The sequence below is a fragment of the Aotus nancymaae genome, unplaced genomic scaffold, assembly GCF_030222135.1.
Source record: "Aotus nancymaae isolate 86718 unplaced genomic scaffold, 86718_ANA_hifiasm-v0.15.2.pri h1tg000155l, whole genome shotgun sequence".
Classification (NCBI taxonomy): domain Eukaryota; kingdom Metazoa; phylum Chordata; class Mammalia; order Primates; family Aotidae; genus Aotus; species Aotus nancymaae.
In genome coordinates, this window is record NW_026988570.1 from 3,280,093 (window position 1) to 3,298,290 (window position 18,198).

Below are 18,198 nucleotides of genomic sequence, written 5' to 3' on the forward strand. Positions count from 1 at the left end.
ATGAGGAAGGTGAAGAAACAAGCCACAGAGTGGCAAAAAGTATCTGCAAACCACATACCTGACAACGGACTAGTATAGAGAATATATAGAGAACTCTCAAACCTCTACAGTAAAAAGAACAAACAATCCAATCAGAAAATGGGGCAAAAGTCATTGATATTTCACTAAAGAGGATATAAGAGTGAGAAATAAGCATATGAGAAAATCCTTGACATTATTAACAAACAACTGAGGAAATGACAATTAAAACAACAATGAGATATTACTACACACTTATCAGAATGGCTAAAACAAAAAATAGTCAAAACATCAAATGCTCTTGAAGATATAGAGAAACTGAACCACTCAAACATTGCTAGTGGGAATGTAAACGGTACAACTACCCTGGAAAACATTTTAGCAGTTTCTTTAAAAAAGACTAAACATGCAACTACTATATGATCTACAATTGCATCCCTGGGCATTTACTCCTTAAAAAATAAAAACTGACGTATCCAAGATTGAGTAATCTATAAGAAAAAATAAATTAATTAATTAAAAAAATTAAAACTGTCAGCTGGGTGCAGTGGCTCGTGCCTGTAATCCCAGTCCATTGGGAGGCAGAGGCAGGTGGATTTTCTGAACTCAGGAGTTCAAGATCAGCCTGGGCAACACAGTGAAACCCCGTCTCTACTAAAATACAAAAAAAAAAAAAAAAAAAAAAAAATTAGCCAGGTGTGGCAGCGTGTGCCTGTAGTCCCAGCTACTTGGGAGGCTGAGGTAGGAAAATTGCAAGAACCCGGGAGGTGGAGGTTGCAGTGAGCCCAGATCGCACCACTGCACTCCAGCCTGGGCAACAGAGCGAGACTCCATCTCAAAAAAATAAATAAATAAATGTTTTAAAAAAAAATTTTAAATAAAAACTGTGTTCACACAAAAACCTATACTCAAATATTTATAGCAGCTCTACTGACAATAGGCAAAAACTGGAAACAATCTAGATATCCTTCTACAAGTGACTAAACAAACTGAGGAACAGTCCACACATTGGACTATTCCTCAACTGTAAAAAGGAGCAAGCTACTGGTGCCTGCAATGACCTAAAAGTGAAGCTCCAGAGAACCACACTAAGTGAGAAAAGCCAGTCCCAAAGAGTCACATACTGTGTGATGCCATTTTTACACTTTTGAAATGATGAAATAAATAGAAATGAAAAACAGCGCCGGGCGCGGTGGCTCAAGCCTGTAATCCCAGCACTTTGGGAGGCCGAGGCGGGCGGATCATGAGGTCAGGAAATCGAGACCATCCTGGTCATGGTGAAACCTCATCTCTACTAAATACAAAAAATTAGCCGGGCACGGTGGCATGCGCCTGTAGTCCCAGCTACTCAGGAGGCTGAGGCAGAGGAATCGCTTGAATCTGGGAGACGAGGTTGCAGTGAGCCAAGATTGTGCCACTGCACTCCAGCCTGGCAAAAGAGCAAGACTTCGTCTCAAAAAAAAAAAAAGAAAGAAAAGAAAAAAGAAAAACAGCTCTTAAGGTGTGCCTGCAGTTAAGGAAGAGATTGGTGGGAGAGAGGCAGGTGAGTTTGGCAGCATGAAGGGTTCCTGTGGTGATGGGAATATTCTTCCACTTGACTAGACTGATGTCAGTATTCTGGTTGTGATGTTGCACAACAGTTTCACAAGATGTTACTGTTAGGGGACACTGGTGAAGGGCATCATGCAGGGCCTCTCCCTGCTATTTCTTACAATACTGTGTGAATCTACAGTTACAAAGTTATAATTTTAATGGTCTAAACCCCTCTTAAAGCTAAATAAAGCAATTGTGAGATTTATTACTTTTCTTCCTATGATTTGAAAATGCAGGAAGTTTTAAAGAGGGTACAAGGGGACTTACTGGAGAGCCATGCAGTCCAAGCGGGATTGTGAGCTGTGGTGTGAGAGTGTGAATCCAGAAAACAAGGCGGCGCTGGAGGCGTGGGTCAGGGAGACAGGCATCCGCCTGGTGCAAGTGAACGGCCAGAGTAAGTATGGCGGGCCACCCCCAGGCTGGATGGGCAGCCCGCCGCCAGCCGGATCAGAGGTATCATCGGGCGGCTGCCCCGGGACGTGTACGAGCACCAGCTTATCCCGCTGTTCCAGCGCGTGGGACGCCTCTACAAGTTCCGCCTGATGATGACCTTCAGCGGCCTGAACCGCAGCTTCGCCTATGCCCGCTACAGCTCGCGGCGCGGCGCTGAGGCCGCCATCGCCATGCTGCACAACCACCCGCTACGGCCGTCCTGCACGCTGCTCATGTGCCGCAGCACCGAGAAGTGTGAGCTGAGCGTGGACGGCCTGCCGCCGAATCTGACCCGCCGCGCGCTCTTACTCGCGCTGCAGCCGCTGGGTCCTGGCCTCCAGGAGGCGAGGCTGCTGCCCAGCCCTGGACCGGCGCCCGGACAGATCGCTCTGCTCAAATTCAGCTCGCACCGGGCTGCTGCCATGGCCAAAAAGGCCCTGGTGGAAGGGCAATCACACCTCTGTGGAGAGCCGGTGGCTGTGGAGTGGCTCAAGCCAGACCTGAAGCAGCGACTCCGCCAGCAGCTTGTGGGTCCCTCCTTGCGGTCCCCACAGCCAGAGGGCAGCCAGTTGGCCTTGGCAAGGGACAAGTTAGGGTCCCAAGGGGCTCGGGCTACCCTGCAGTTGCTGTGCCAACGAATGAAGCTGGGGAGCCCTGTGTTCCTCACCAAGTGTTTGGGCACCAGGCCTGCTGGCTGGCACCGCTTCTGGTACCAGGTCGTGATCCCTGGGCATCCAGTACCCTTCAGTGGCCTAATCTGGGTTGTGCTGACCCTAGATGGGCAGGATGGGCATGAGGTGGCCAAGGATGCTGTGTCTGCACAGCTGCTGCAGGCACTCAGTGAGTCCAGGGCCAGCCTCCTGTGGTCTGCTGGGGCTGAGGCAGGTACCATGGTTAGACAGTGACTCCATTCTCTCTCCAGAGGCAGCCTGAATGGGCAGGCAGAGCCTGTGTCAGGCCCCAACCCAGCAGGCCTGGGTGGCCACTATCTGACCCCAAAGGTGGGGAGGGACATGGGCCCAGGCCCTTTAGCCTCCCTGCTGGGACAGGGCACCTGGGGGCAGCTTAGGTTTGGCCTAAGTTATGGTGAGGGATCTTGCCTTTCTCCTCTCAGCCCAGGGTCCAAACTGACCCTGTAGTCTAACATGGCCATTCCTTGTCCCACACCCACCCTATCATACCTTTTCCTTCTCCCACAGTTTAGCATGAATCTTTATTGTCCTGCTTTATCCTCTTTGTTGGTTTTTATTTGGGGGTAGGGGCAGCTGAGCCAAAGGGTCAGAAATTCTGCCCTTTGCCTCCACCACATGGCATTCTGGTTTTGGTTTTTGTAGTTTTGTGTTTTTCTGTGCTGGTTGTATTTATATTAAACCCCTGATTAGTTAAAAAAAAAAAAAAAAAAAAAAAAAAGAAAATGCTACATGAGAAGACCCTGGTAGAGATGACTGGAGAGTAGGAGTACGCACATATATCTCGGTCCCATATTTCATGTATTCATTTACAACTTAAACCCAGACTACTTCCCTAAGAGGACAAGTGTTTCTACCTTGGCACCATATAAATCCGAGTTCTTCATCAGAAACTCTGCTGATGTCTGCACTGTGACTCCAGTCGTCTCACACTGCAGCACAGTTTTCCAGCGTAGTCTTACCACGGTGAACGACTGTGACAAAAACACACGCTGACTGCTTTAAGAAGTAATGTGCCTCTTCCAGTGTTAGAGATAGCCTGGTGCTGACATTAGATGTGGACTAAATATTTCTCAAAAGCTACCCTTTAAATTTTCTTACCCAAATTACAAATTCATAAAATATAAAACGATGACTATTTTGAGTTATTTTCTACAATCTAAAAGCAACATTCTTTAATAAAGAATGACTTGGGCCGGGCGCGGTGGCTCACGCCTGTAATCCCAGCACTTTGGGAGGCCGAGGCGGGCAGATCACCCAAGATAAGAAGTTCGAGACCAACCTTGCCAATGTGGTAAAACCCTGTCTCTACTAAAAATACAAAAATTAGCCATGCATGATGGCAGGAGCCTGTGTTCCCAGCTAGTGGAGAGGCTGAGGCAGGAGAATCACTTGAACCAGGGAGGCAGAGGTTGCAGTGAGCTAAGATTGCACCACTGTACTCCAACCTGGGCAACAGACCAAGACTCTGTCTCAAAAAATTAATAATTTGTGTTTACACTGATGAGCATGTGCATTTATACTAATGAGCAGTATGTTTCTAATGTATTTATTAAGTGTACAAAAAGCATTATTTTTTTTAAATGTGCACATCTTAATTTAAAATACTTTATTTTGCTAAAACATGCTAACGCTCCTCTAAGCCTTCAACAAGACATCATCTTTTTGCTGGTGGAGGGTCTTGTCACAATATTGATGGTTGCTGACTGATCATAATGGTGTTTGCTGAAGGTTAAGGTGGCTGTGACAATTTTTTAAAAGTAAGACAACAATGAAGTTTGCCACACTGACTCTTCCTTTCATGAAAAGACTTCTTTGTAGCATGTGATCTTGTTTGATAGCACTTTACCCACAGTAGAAAGTTGTTCAGAATTGGAGTCAATCCCATCAAAGTCTGTCTCTGCTTTACCAAGTTTACATAATATTCTAAATCCTTTGCTGTCATTCCACCATGTTCACAGCATCCTCCCCAGGAGATTCCATCTCAAGAAAACACCTTCTTCGCTCATCCATAAGAAGCAACTCCTCATCTGTTCCAATTTTTGTAAGATCGTAGCGATTCAGTCACGTCTTGAAGCTCTACTTGCTATTATCAGGCTTTTGCTATTTCCACCACATCTGCAGTTACTTCCTCCATTCAAGTCTTGAATCCCTCAATCATCCATGAGGGCCGGAATCAACTTCTCCAGAACTCCTGTTAATGTTGATATTTTGACCTCCTCCCATGAATCATAAATGTTCATAATGACATCTAGAATGATGAATCTCTCCCAGAAAGTTTTCAATTGACTTTGCCCAGACCCAGCAGAGGAATCACTATCAATAGCTGCTATAGCCTTATGAAGTATGTTTCTTATGTAGTAAGGTTTGAAAGTTGAAATTACTCCTTGATCCATGGGCTGCAGAATAGATGTTATTAGCAGGCATGAAAACAACATTAATCTCCTGATACACCTCCATCATAGCTCTCAAATGGCCAGGTACATTGTCAATAAGCAATCATATTTTTAAAGGAATCTTTTTGTTTTCAGTAGCAAGTCTCAATAATGGGCCTAAAATATTCAGTAAACCATGTTATAAACAGATGTGCTACCATTCAGGCTTTGTTGTTCCATTTCTAAGGCGCAGGCAGAATAGATCTGGCATAATTCTTAAGGGCTCTAGGATTTTCCAAATGGTAAATGAGCGCTGGCTTCAACTTAAAGTCACCAGTTACATTCGCTCCTAACAAGAGAGTCAGTCTGTCCTTTGAAGTTGTGAAGCCAAGCACTGACTTCTCTCTAGCTATGAAAAGTACTAGATGGCATCTTCTTCCAATAGAAGGTTATTTCATCTACATTGAAAATGTATTGTTGAGTGTATCCACCTTCATCAATTACCTTAGCTAGATCTTCTGTAACTTACTCTAGTTTCTTCATCAGCACTTGCTGCTTCACCTTGTGCTTTTATGTTATAGAGATGGCGTCTTTCCTTAAACCTCATGAACCAACCTCTACTAGCTTCAAACTCTTCCTCTACAGCTTCTTCTCCTCTCAGCCTTCACAGAATTGAAGAAGTTAGGGTTCTGCTCTGGAATAGGCTTTAATTTAAGGAATGTGGTAACTGATTTGATCTTCTATCCAGGCTAGGGAAACTTTCTCCATATCAGCAATAAGACTGTTTCACTTTCTTATCATTCATATGTTCACTAGAGTAGTGCTTTTAATTTCCTCTATGAACTTTTCATTCACATTCTTAACTTGGCCAACTGACACAAGAGATTTGGGTTTCAGCCTATCTCAGTTTTCGATGTGCCTTCCTCACTAAGTTAAACATTTCTAGTTTTTTAATTTAATGTGAGAGACAGATGACTCTTCCTTTCATGTGAACACTAGATGTCATTGTAGGTTTATTAGCCAGTCTAATTTCAATATTGCTGTGTCTCAAGGAATAGAGTGGTCCAAACAGAAGGAGAGAGATAGGGGAATGGCTGATTGGCGGAACAGTCAGAACCTACACAATTATCAGTTAAATTCACCATCTTATATGGATGTAGTTCATGGCACCCCAAAACAATTACAGTAGTAACATCAAGATCACTGGGCACAGATCAGCATATCATCTATAATTTTTTAAAAAGGCTTACAATACTGTGAGAGTTACCAAAATATGACACAGAGACACAAGGTGAGCACATGCTATTGGGAAAACGGTCCCAACAGACTGGCTGGAAACAGGGTTGCCACAACCTTCAATTTGTATAAAACTCAGTATCTGTGAAGTGCCACAAAGCAAGGTATATCTGTACTCAAGTGCCATTTCATTAAATTCTATCTTCCATAGAGAGTACAGTTTTCCTTCAAAGCTTAGAAGAAACAATACATCAAACATTCAGATACTTACTTAAGATTCCCTCTACAGCATTGTGCTGAACAAATTTTATGCCTGAGATTTTAATATCAGCACCCGTGCAGTCCACAAAAGTGTTACCTTTTCCCCTCTTTTCTATCACAATGTCATCTGGTAGACCATATCCTAAGAAAGAGAGAAAAAGAACACTCAAGATGGGTGAGGAAAAACATCTAAATGAAAACACTCTAGAACAGGTTTCTCTAGTTCAAATGACTGCAGATGATGAGACCAGTCAACCATGTTGTATTTAAATAAAATGTCTCTCTACATATTCTGTTTGATTTAAACCATGGTATCCGATTTTTAACAATCACCACTCTCTGACTAGTCCCCATATCAAGATGACTACCCTATCAACTATCTCACATTGGCTTAGCACTAAATTCACTTACAAAACTGCTATAAAAAATGAATAATGCTCAAGACCAGCCTAGGCAACACAGTGAGACTCCATCTCTAAAAAACTAAAAAAAAAATTAGTCAGGCATGGTTGCATGCACCAATTACTCACTACTCAAGGAGGCTAAAGTGGGAAGGTCACTTGATCCCAAAATGTTAAGGCTGCAGTAAGCTATGATCATGCCATTACACTCCAGCTTTTACTCTGGGTGACAGAATGAGACCTGGTCTCAAATGAATGAATGAATGAATGAATGGACTTACAGCTGAGTCAAAGAACTCTAAAGCATTCACCCTTAGAAGTTTGCATCTAACATTCTATGATTCTAATATAAATTACATTTGAATAAACCTAAGCAGTTCTCAAGATGATCTAATTTTAATATTCTCAAACAGTTGGCTTAAAATCTGACAAACTGAGTACTTACTAGAAAAAAACAGTCTACCTCATTAACAAATAAAACGCATCAGATAGAGGCTGGGCATGGTGGTTCACACCTGTAATCCCAGCACTTTGGGAAGCCGATGAAAGTGGATCACTTGAGGTCAGGAGTTCGAGAGCATCCTGGCCAACATGGTGAAACCCCACCTCTACTAAAAATACAAAAATTAGCTGGATGTGGTGCATGCCTGTAATCCCAGCTTCTCAGGAGGCTGAGGCAGGAGAACTGCTTGAACCTGGGAGGCAGAGATTGCAGTGAGCTGAGATTGTGCCAATGCACTCCAGCCTGAGTGACAGAGAGAGACTCCATCTCAGAAAAAAAAGCATCAGATCTCGGTCAGGCACAGTGACTCACGCCTATAACCCAGAACTTTAGGAGGCCAAGGTGGGTGGATCACTTGAGGTCAGGAGTTCAAGACCAGCCTGGCCAACATGGAGAAACCCTGTCTCTACTAAAACTACAAAAATCAGCCAGGCATGGTGGCAGGCACCAGTAATTCCAGAAACTCAGGAGGCTGACCCTTCCAGGGAGGCAGCGCGGGAGCAGGTAAGGGGAGCAGGAACTCTGGACTCAACCACTGGGTCTCCTGCTGCCGCCGCGGGAGGCCTGGCCAGGTAGGTTATTAGGTTACTATGGTCTGAATGTTTATGTCCACCCCAAATCCATATGATAAAACCTAACCCCCAAGGTGATGGTATTAGGAAGTGGAGCCCTCATGGGGTCAGTGCCCTTATAAGAGGCCAAAGTGACCAGAGTTCTTTCCTTCCACCAGTGAGGACAAGAGGAGGAGATGCTACCTATGGACCTCAGCAGACACCCCATCTGCTGGCACCTTGATCTTGAAACTCCAGCCTCCAGAAACCCATTCCTGTTGTTGTTAAACCACCCAATTTACAGTATTTAGTTACAATATCCCAAACAGACTAAGACATAGTTCCCAACTAGATATTTATTATTATTGTTATTTGTCAAAATTCCATTCACAATTCACCTCCCTTCATTAGTGGCTTTACATAATCCCAGACTTTGTTGCTGTAGTTTAAATGAGCAGACCAAAAAAATGGAAAGGTAAATATCCCCTGCCTTCTTTTGCTCCTGCCTGCCTGTGGGAGGGGCATGTGACTTTGCCTGGGGCCAGGGGAGAAGATTTCCTTGAAGACTTTCTAAAGTAAATGGTAAGAAGCTGAAGGAAGAGAGAAATAAGGAAAAGGAGGGATGTCTTCACTTTGTGCTGCCCCAGAAGCAGACCCAGATACAAAAATGAAAGTGCAAAGTTACCATGAAGGTGGAGAAAACCCTGATGGGGGTGGGAATGGGAGAGAGAGGAGGGAAGGCTGCCAGGAAGGAGGTGAAGCCGGTTACTGCCCTGGACACTGGGAACTTAGTCCCTCTGGGATCTCAGGAAGTCAGGGTAGAACACACACCTCTGAGTCCTCCTGCCCTGGGGTGAAGATGCTGGGGTATTTCCTAAACGCCTCCACCATTCGGCATGGCTTGGGGGCTGTCCCTTCCATGCCTCTGCATAGGCTGCAAGAAGAAATCCACTTTCTCAGGTAAAAGAAGGCAGGTGCTGCCTTGGGGTGCGTTGAGGTGGTAAGGGATGGGGACGTTAGGAAAGCAACACTATCTGTTACGGATTTTAAGAAAGGAAAGCTGTGATCTTCAGTCCTCCTCATGGCATGTGAGACACTCAAACAAGGAACCTCAGTTCTTTGGAAGTTGCCTCCTGGTTGTCATAGTTTGTCCTTTTCAATGAGCTGCTCCCAAAGCCTGGACCACAGATCCTCACCACTTGGAGGCTGCAATGTCCTTGTGCCCAGCTGAGCACTGCAGGCTCCTGAGCCTGGCTCCATGGCTGGGCTGCAAGCTCCTCAGCGTGGAGCTGCTGTGTGATTTGCTGCTGTTGTGTTTCTGAATCCTCCCTGGGATGTCTTATTTATATGTCCAGAGGAGGAGAGAGAAGAGGAGAGCATTGCAAAAGATCTCTTTATCAAGGAAAGGGCTTTCAAAGACCACATTTGTGAGAAGCTTTGCATCAGGACCAATCACTCTTCTGCAGCATTTCATAAATTTCTTACAGTCCACTGCTAGAGATGGAAATCACAGAACATTTGTTTGGGGCTACTGGCCAGATAGCCTGTAACTGCATGAGCACAATGGTCTCTGAAACACCCATGAGGCCTGGGGATGAAAAGGTGTTTCCTAAGTGACCTTGGCCCAACTGTCACCCAGAGGGTACCCCTGGAGTTTGTTTCTCCCTGTCATTGAGTGTTTATTGCACTCCAAGGCTAAAAGCTCAGCTTAGACTTGGAGGTGAGGACTTTGTTTCCACCCTGTCCCATCCTGAAGCCATTTGCTCAACTTTAGGAGAATGATCTGTGGTCTCTGCGCTGTGCTAAGGCCCGTGGCTTGATCAGAGAGAATGAGCCTTAACAGACGGGAAGGATGAAAAGGAGCAGCTTGGTTTGGTGAGCCGCTAACCTGGCAGGGTTCTTAGGGATCATTGTGTTTTGTTCCACTTTCTGAACGCCAAATGGGGCCCCAGGGCCCTGGAAGAGTGATTTCAGCTCCAGGGAGCAATGTGCTTTCATCATCTAAAGGATTAGACCTGCGTCTTTATAATCCTGGCTGCCTCTGGGTGAAGGTGCTGGCTGCCTTAGTACCCACTGCATAAATGCCCATAAATATTGATATCATTTTACATTGCCTATTAAAGAGAATGGCCAACTCCATGAAACCATTTTAAATAAATGTAGATTGCCTGACTCCCTGGCCTCTTTTTTTATCCTCTGATCCTTTGGAACTTTTTTTTCTAAAATGAGCTCCTTTCCACCCATAGCACAGGAGGCCCCTGAGAGTGGCTTGGGCTCCTGCTCAGCTCTCTCTCTGAAGAGAGGCTCCCGCCTAGTTCTTCCAAATACTTCTCTTCTGAACAAGTGGCAAGAAGAATGGGGTCCAGAGGAATGAGAATTGGAGCAGCTGAGGAAGGGCAAAGATGAGCAAGGAAAAGGAAGATCTGGGATTGAAAGAAAAGGGAAAGATGAAGAGATAAGAAGAGGGATGACATTAAATTTGTCCAAAGGACAGGGATGTCATAGCCCAGTGCCTCTCCTCACTGCGCGGGCTGGCCAAAGCATTCCCTTTCTTTCATAAAGATTTCCCTATATGAGATCCAAGATGGCTGATCACTAGCAGCTCGGGCTCATAATTCCCAGTGAAAGCGCAGAGAACAAGAGGACGCCACACTTTCAGACGAATATTTGTTGCTCACGGACTAGGAGATTCCCAGCAGAGGAGCCCCACGGGTCGCCAGGGCGACTCTGGTGGCCGGCGTGGCGGTTTTGCTGATGCCTTAGCACGCCAGTTCTTGGTGCAGAGTCCGGAGATTCCCGGGCAGAAAAGCACCATCAATCTTAACACCGCTATTTTGGCCGGCGCAGTGGATTGCTCAGATTTCGGCGCTGGGAATCAACAAGTTGGATGTCAGAGACCTAGTTAGAAAGTCGGTAATTACAAAGACGACAGATGGATAAATATATAATGAAGGGAAGAAACCAGCATAAAAAGGCAGAGAATACTCAAAATCAGAATGCCTCTCCCTTTACAGGGGATCGCAATTCCTCATCAGTAACGGAACAAGGCTTAATAGATTACGAGTGTGTTCCAATAACAGAAGCAGGTTTCAAAACGTGGGTGATAAGAAACTTCTGCGAATTAAAAGAACTTGTTCTAACCCAATGCAAAGAAACTAAGAACCTTGAAAAAAGGTTTGACGAAATGTTAATGAGAATGGACAATTTAGAGAAGAATATAAGTGAATTGATGGAGCTGAAAAACAACACGAGAACTTCGCGAAGCATGCACAAGTTTAAACAGTCGAATTGATCAAGCAGAAGAAAGGATATCAGAAGTCGAGGACCAGCTCAGTGAAATGAAACGAGAAGACAAGAATGGAGAAAAAAGGATGAAAAGGAATGAGCAAAGTCTCCAGGAAATATGGGACTATGTGAAAAGACCTAATTTACGTTTGATAGGTGTACCTGACTGTGACGAAGAGAATGAATCCAAGTTGGAAAATACTCTTCAGGATATCATTCAGGAAAACTTTCCCAACCTGGCAAGGCAGGGTAATATTCCACTCCAGGTAATACAGATAACACCACAAAGATATTCTTCAAGAAGACCAACCCCAAGGCACATAATTGCCAGATTTACTAGGGTTGAAATGAAGGAGAAAATACTAAGGGCAGCCAGAGAGAAAGGTCAGGTTACCTATAAAGGGAAACCTATCAGACTTACAGCAGATCTCTCAGCAGAAACCCTACAAGCTAGAAAAGAGTGGGGACCAATATTTAACATCCTTAAAGAAAAGAACTTTCAACCCAGAATTTCCTATCCAGCCAAACTAAGCTTTATAATTGAAGGAAAAATTAAATCTTTTGCGAACAAACAAGTACTTAAGAGACTTCACCACCACCAGGCCTGCTTTACAAGAGCTTCTGAAAGAAGCACTATACATATAAAGGAACAACCAATATCAGCCTTTCTAAAAATATATCAAAAAGCAAAGAGCATTCACACAATGAAAAATTTACACTAACTAATGGGCAAAACAGCCAGCTAGCATTAAATGCCAGTATTAAACCTATATATATATTCTAATTGGATAAAAAGCCAAAACCCATGGGTATGCTGCATCCAGACCCATCTCACATGCAACGATACACAAAGACTCATAACAAAGAGAAGGAGGAAGATTTATCAACCAATCAGAGAGTAAAAATAAACAAATAAACAAAAAGGAGGAGATGCAATTCTCGCCTCTGATAAAGTAGACTTTAAAGCAACAAAGAGCAAAAGAGGCAAAGAAGGACATTATATAATGGCAGAAGGATCAATGTAACAAGAAGAGCTAACGATTTTATAGATTAACAAGACAGAAAATTAACAAGGACATTCAGGACTTGAACTCAGACCCGGAACAAGTAAACTTAATAAACATTTACAGAACTCTCCACTTCAAATACACAAAACATACATTACCACCTCACACCTATTCCAAAAGTGACTACATAATTGGAAGTAAATCACTCCTCAGTAATCGCATAGCATTTCATAGGTTTAAATGAAATATTGGTTGGCTGCTTGTTCGTTATTTTCTTCCCTTATTCCTTCCTGTCTACATCAAGTATAATTATTGGTATAAAAGAGGTTTTCAATACCCATTACTAAACTGCATTCTAGCCTGGGCAAGAAAGCAATACTCCCATTCTCTCTCTCTCTTTCTCTTCCTTTTTCTTCCTCTTCTTCATTTTTTTTCTTTCTTTTTTCTTTAAAAAAAAAAAAAAGATTTCCCTATATTTCCAGCTACAAATGAAGCTTCTGTTCTGCATTCTACTGTACGTCCTCTACCCTTCGCATTTATTCTCTCTTGCCCATCTACTTCAGCCACGTGAGAACAGAGCAAGAAGGCCCACACCAGATGCCAATGCTTTGATCTTGGACTTCCTGCACCCCAGAAAGGGTAGAAATAAAATTCTGTTTTTTGTCAAGTACCTACATTGTCTGTGGTCTTCTAATACAGCAGCACAAATAGATTAAAACACCAATCTAGAATAAATGTCTGTCAAAGATAGATTTCATTAGGAACAAGGGAACATATAATAGTAAAGCCAGTTCAAAAGCATTTTTAAGAATTGGGTATTTCTAGAAATTTTTTGGGAACGGAGTGTTAGAATATGATTGCTAGGTTATATAGAACATTGGTTAATGTTCCACAGAGCAATGAAACCACAGCTTCTCTAATGACAGAAATCTACAGGTAACATTGCAGAGTCTGGGCTCTAATCAGTAAGCAGCAATGTCAAACAGATTAATTCTCCCAGAGATTTGAAAATCCTGGCAGGCCATGGTGTGACAATGGAAAGACATGCTGTCAGTCGCCCCTTATTTCCAAGTTTGGGATGATGTTTCTTCACATAAGTGTTCAAAAAATGTTTAGTGAAAGACTGCATGAATAATAAAGGAATCTAAAATCATGTCCTATAAGTAAACGGATTTTTTCTATTTCTAATTCTCATGATCTGTTCAGTGTAGCTCTTGGGCCCTTTATTGAACTGCGGAAATTTGAAGGAAGCAGACCCATTGACATGAGAATGGCTTTTCATATTGTACAATTAAACATGACTTATATTTTAATAAAGTCCCGGGTCACATGTGTGGCATGAAGATACAGCATTCAATGCTGTTGTCAAAGTCACGTGACTATAGTGCTATTAAAAGTCAGAGTGTATTTAATGTAATTGCATGCAGGCCTCAGCTTTCCTCCCCACTACATCTCCTGTTTTATTAAAAATAAAACTTTCTATGTAACCAAAATATTAAATCGGGGTTGTAATATTAGCTGTTATCAAAATCTAAATTGACTCTGGAACATTTTAGATGGTTAATGGCTTACAAAAGTAACATAGTAAAATCCAGATCTCACATAAATAGTAAAGTCCAATTTAATGGCAACAAACCAGGAAAGTTTTTAAATGACCATTTAAGAAACATTTTGCTAAGCCCTTGTTTTACTCCTCCACCTCCAGTTCAGTGCTAAGAGGCCAGAGCTTAGCTCAGCTAAGTGCAGAATGAAAATGTTCAAAAATCACCCTCACACATCCATTCAGAGGCCTATGCATCTGCCTCTTGGTTGACAATGTGTGTCGGTGAGGGTGGTATGACTACCCACCTGGCTGCCCTGCTCTACATCCAGAATCTAGCCTGGTCTCTGGCATTCTGTGGGGTGGGGGTCACTGAGCAAGCCTGCTGGGACCTGTGGCCACTGGGTCTTTTTCTCCAGCTCTCTTTTCCTAGGTGTGGCTCTTCAGTTCCCTAGGATCACTGTCATGCTGCAAGGCTCAGGCAGCCCCGGAATACAGGTTAATTCCTACTTCTTAATCTTTCAGGGGCACAGACATCATTGAGAATCTGTAGAAACTTAAGTCTAGTTTCTTCCCTTCACCTGCAAGCATGCATGTATATGCCTCTCCTTTTCAATATAATCTGGAGGTTTGAGGTAATGAAACCCTGTGAGGGTCATTTGGAACCTATAAGAGCCTTACAAGAGTGACAGATGTTCCTTTCAAGTGTTTGCACACAGACAGGCCTTCCCTGGTCAAAGAAAATATCTCTCTTTGAAGAACTTTGGATAAACATAAAGAGGTGAGCTTGGAAATGGGGGTAATGACAAGATCAGTTACCCCGTTGGCATGTGAGGCTATCTCTGGGAGCCACGTCTTCTCCAGGATGGGGCAAGCCCCTGAGAACCTTTCTTCCCAGGGGAGTACTGTAACAGCTTATGTGCCAGGTCCACCAGCTCTCCATCCCATCTCTGATCTTGTGTGCAGTGGACTCCACTAGTCACTTAGGCACATGTGTGTGCAGGTGTGATTCCCTCCTGAAGATTGCTCTCTTTTTTTTTGCCCACTTAGATGCACACAGTGATTTCATCCAGTCCTTTGTGTATGAATTGAAACTCAAGCCAGTACAAAGCAAGCAGAGACCCAGAACTAAGGGATCACCAGCTTAGCAGAGGTCCAGGGCTGTTCGGGATGTGAACAGGGAGATAAGTTTGGAGAGGTAGATTGAGGCACTAAGGCAGAGGCCCTCAAATGCTGAGTCAAGGACTGTGGCTTGTGCTAATGGAGGTAAGATAAGACATCACTTGTACAGTGAATTATCACCAATTTCACATCTGTTTTGCATATTTTGATTTTTGTAGATTAGCCTCTGTGCCAGACTTTCTCGGCTTCTCTCAAAATAGTAACACCCATATTGTATTGCTGCCCAACCCACAGACATGCCTAGCCTCTCTTGCAGCTACACATGGCCATGGATGAATGCTGTAGCTTAGAAGATGCATGAGCAATGCCTGTGATGCCCTTAACAGTGGAGCCCTTATGTCATTCTCTCTGAAGAGCTCAGCCAATGCAGCTCAAGCTCCAGCTCTGTACTGGACTATGAGGATGGGGACTGGGCTGAGTGTGACAGGTTAGGTCCCTGGAAAATTCATAGACCCACCAACACAGCCCTGGGCTGGCTACCTCATCCCCTGCTTGATTTCTTTTATGTGTAAGAGAAATCAATATCTATCATGCTGAGGCCACAGTTACTCAGGGTTCTGGATTATGTATGGAATCCTATAAATACAGCTTATCTGCCTCTCATCTATTTACTTTATTTCTTTCATCATCATCATCTTTTTTTTAGGGTACAGGGTTTTGCCCCATTGCCCAGGCTGGAGTGCAGCAGCATGATCATAGCTCACTGCAGCCTTGAACTCCTGGGCTCAAGTGACCCTCCTGCCTCAACCTCCCGCGTAGTTCTATTTTGCTTAAACGCCTCTTCTAAAAGAATTCATTAGGTTTTGGATTTCTCAACTATATCTTTAAACATCTTCAGCTTCCTTTATTCACTTTCAATTTTTCTTACATTGCACATTGAACATTCTCAGTACAGATAAATTAAAGGAACAAATAAGTACTTGTCCTTTGGAAATTGTGGCTGTATTTTCCCTTGTTTAGGAACATGGAGTCTACAAACACAGGAGAGTTGGAAGTGAAAGTTGGAAGACACCACCGCAGAGTTCATTTACTTCACTTTCCACCTAATAAAAGAAAAAAATCTCCATTTACTAACATTTCCCGTCACATTACAGCTCTACCCTTTCTTCCTTGTTTTCACTCCCAGACCCATAAGTATGTCTTTCACAACACCTGGAAAACTTTGCCCCAAACAGCTTAAACCACATCCTCCCTCCCTTCAGATCCACCCAAAGAGGTGCTGGCTTCCAGAAGACTTTCCTTTGGCTATAAAACAGAGAAAGGCTAGCATTCCATACTCATCCCACATCCGCTATTTAGAGTTTTGTGGGAATCAGTGTTTCTGCTGCAACCACTCCCAGCATGGGCACATGTTCTGAATGTGAATGGTGGCTGCGTGGTCTTAACAGCTTAGATCCTCTCCCTCTAGGGCCCAGGGTATGTCCCGTGCTCTTGAGCTGCTCCTCTGACTATGGGTGGGAACATAGGGGACCGGCAGGGAGAACTACCAGCCTCCTGGAGGGGTTAACTCCACACACATCCCCAGGAAAGATTGGAAGCATCAACTTTAGCACCCTCCCTCACCCGATTCATTCCTCCACAGCCTCAGTTGGGGTTCCATACCCACCATTCACTGAAACCCATGTCTAGTTCACCATCAATCCCAGACTCTAACTTCAGGACATTGCTCCCTTCTCTTCAGACTCCTGGCAGAGGAGACTCATGCAGAGCCCCGCTTCTCGGTCTTTTTGGAAGCCTACGCCCACCCCCGCGCCCCCCTCGCCCCCCTCGCCCCACCCCCGGCTCCTGACACAGCACGCATCCCGTCTTTCTCCTGCATCAGTCACTATTCCTTAGTCTCCTGTGCTGGCCTCTCCTTGACATGACTTTAAAGGTTTTAGGTGGGAGACCCTTGTGGCTGGAACCAGGCCTTGTTCCTCTAAGGGAGCTCACCCAATTTCCTAGGCTTCAAAGGCATCTATGTTGATAACTCCCAAATTTCTTTTCCAATCTCTCCACTGAGCTCCCGGCTGAAATTCCTACCTCCTGCCTGAGTCCAGCTTTGTCCCCTGCCACCACCCAAACCTGCTCCTCCTTTCCGTTTAAGGCAGCAGCTCTCATCCTCCCGCGTGTCTCTATGGCCCACGAGCCCTCTTTTCTTTCTCCTTTCCTCATCTCCGGTCTCTCCTACCTCAGAACCTCTCTCCAGTCTGTCCATGTCCCTCTATCCACTTAACAACCATCCTCCTCAGATTAAGTCACCCCCCTACCCCCGAATAATCGCGACCACCTCATTCATACCCCTCCATGTGCCTTCTGCTGTCTCTTCTCCATACAGCATCCAAATCGAGGGCCTAAAATGCCAGTCACGTTACATCACAACAACTGAGAGCCAGCATAGCCTTCTTCCTGCTCAGCGCCAAACTCTCAAATGCCTCACGATGGCCTCCAGAGGCCCTGCCCCACCACATGGACCCTACCCGATCTTCTAGCCCCACCATCCCACATCCTCTCCACTACCCTCCAGCCACACTGACCTCTTTGCTGTCCTACCAATGCCAAGCCCTCTCCTATTCCTGGAGGTTACCCCTACATCTCCTCTGCATCCCAGCCCCCATTCTTCATGGGACTAGTTCGTCCCTATCCCAGGGTCTCAGATCACACTGACTTCTCAGAGACACCTCCCCACTGTGTCAGTGGATGGAATGCCACTATTCTTTTCATCTCACCACCTTATTTATTTCCTTCACAACCACTCATCACACTTGAGAAAAGTGTGTTGTTCATGTGTCTGCCTCCCTATTTGCTGCCTTCCACCCTGCAGCGTGTAAGCTCCAGGAGGCAGGGCCTCCGGTACCTCCTCCTGGTACATCTCCTGCATCCCCAGTGCCTAGCGGATGCACATCCATGTTTGCTGAATAAATGAAAGCCCAGGGGAATATTACCTTGTTTTTTGAGACAGGGTCTTGCTCTGTCTCCCAGGCTAAAGTGCAGTGGCACAATCATGGCTCACTGCAGCCTCAACCTGCTGGGCTTGAGCAATCCTCCCACCTCAGCCGCCCAAGTATCTGGGACTATAGGTGCATGCCACCATGCCAAGCTAAATATTATTATTACTATTTGTAGAGACAAGGTCTCACCATGTTG

At 44.5% G+C, this 18,198-nt stretch overlaps 1 protein-coding gene and 1 pseudogene across 1 annotated transcript; one reads left to right on the forward strand and one right to left on the reverse strand.

The window, feature by feature from the left end:
- The window catches only part of LOC105705712 (SHC SH2 domain-binding protein 1-like), a 28,382-nt pseudogene extending 11,113 nt beyond the window's left edge, over positions 1-17,269 (reverse strand).
- On the forward strand, positions 1,888-2,948 carry LOC105705720 (dead end protein homolog 1-like). Its single transcript, XM_064371643.1, is given in 2 exon segments — positions 1,888-2,065; positions 2,068-2,948. Coding segments are annotated over 2 exon segments (1,059 nt in total).
- Positions 17,270-18,198: the final 929 nt, after the last annotated feature.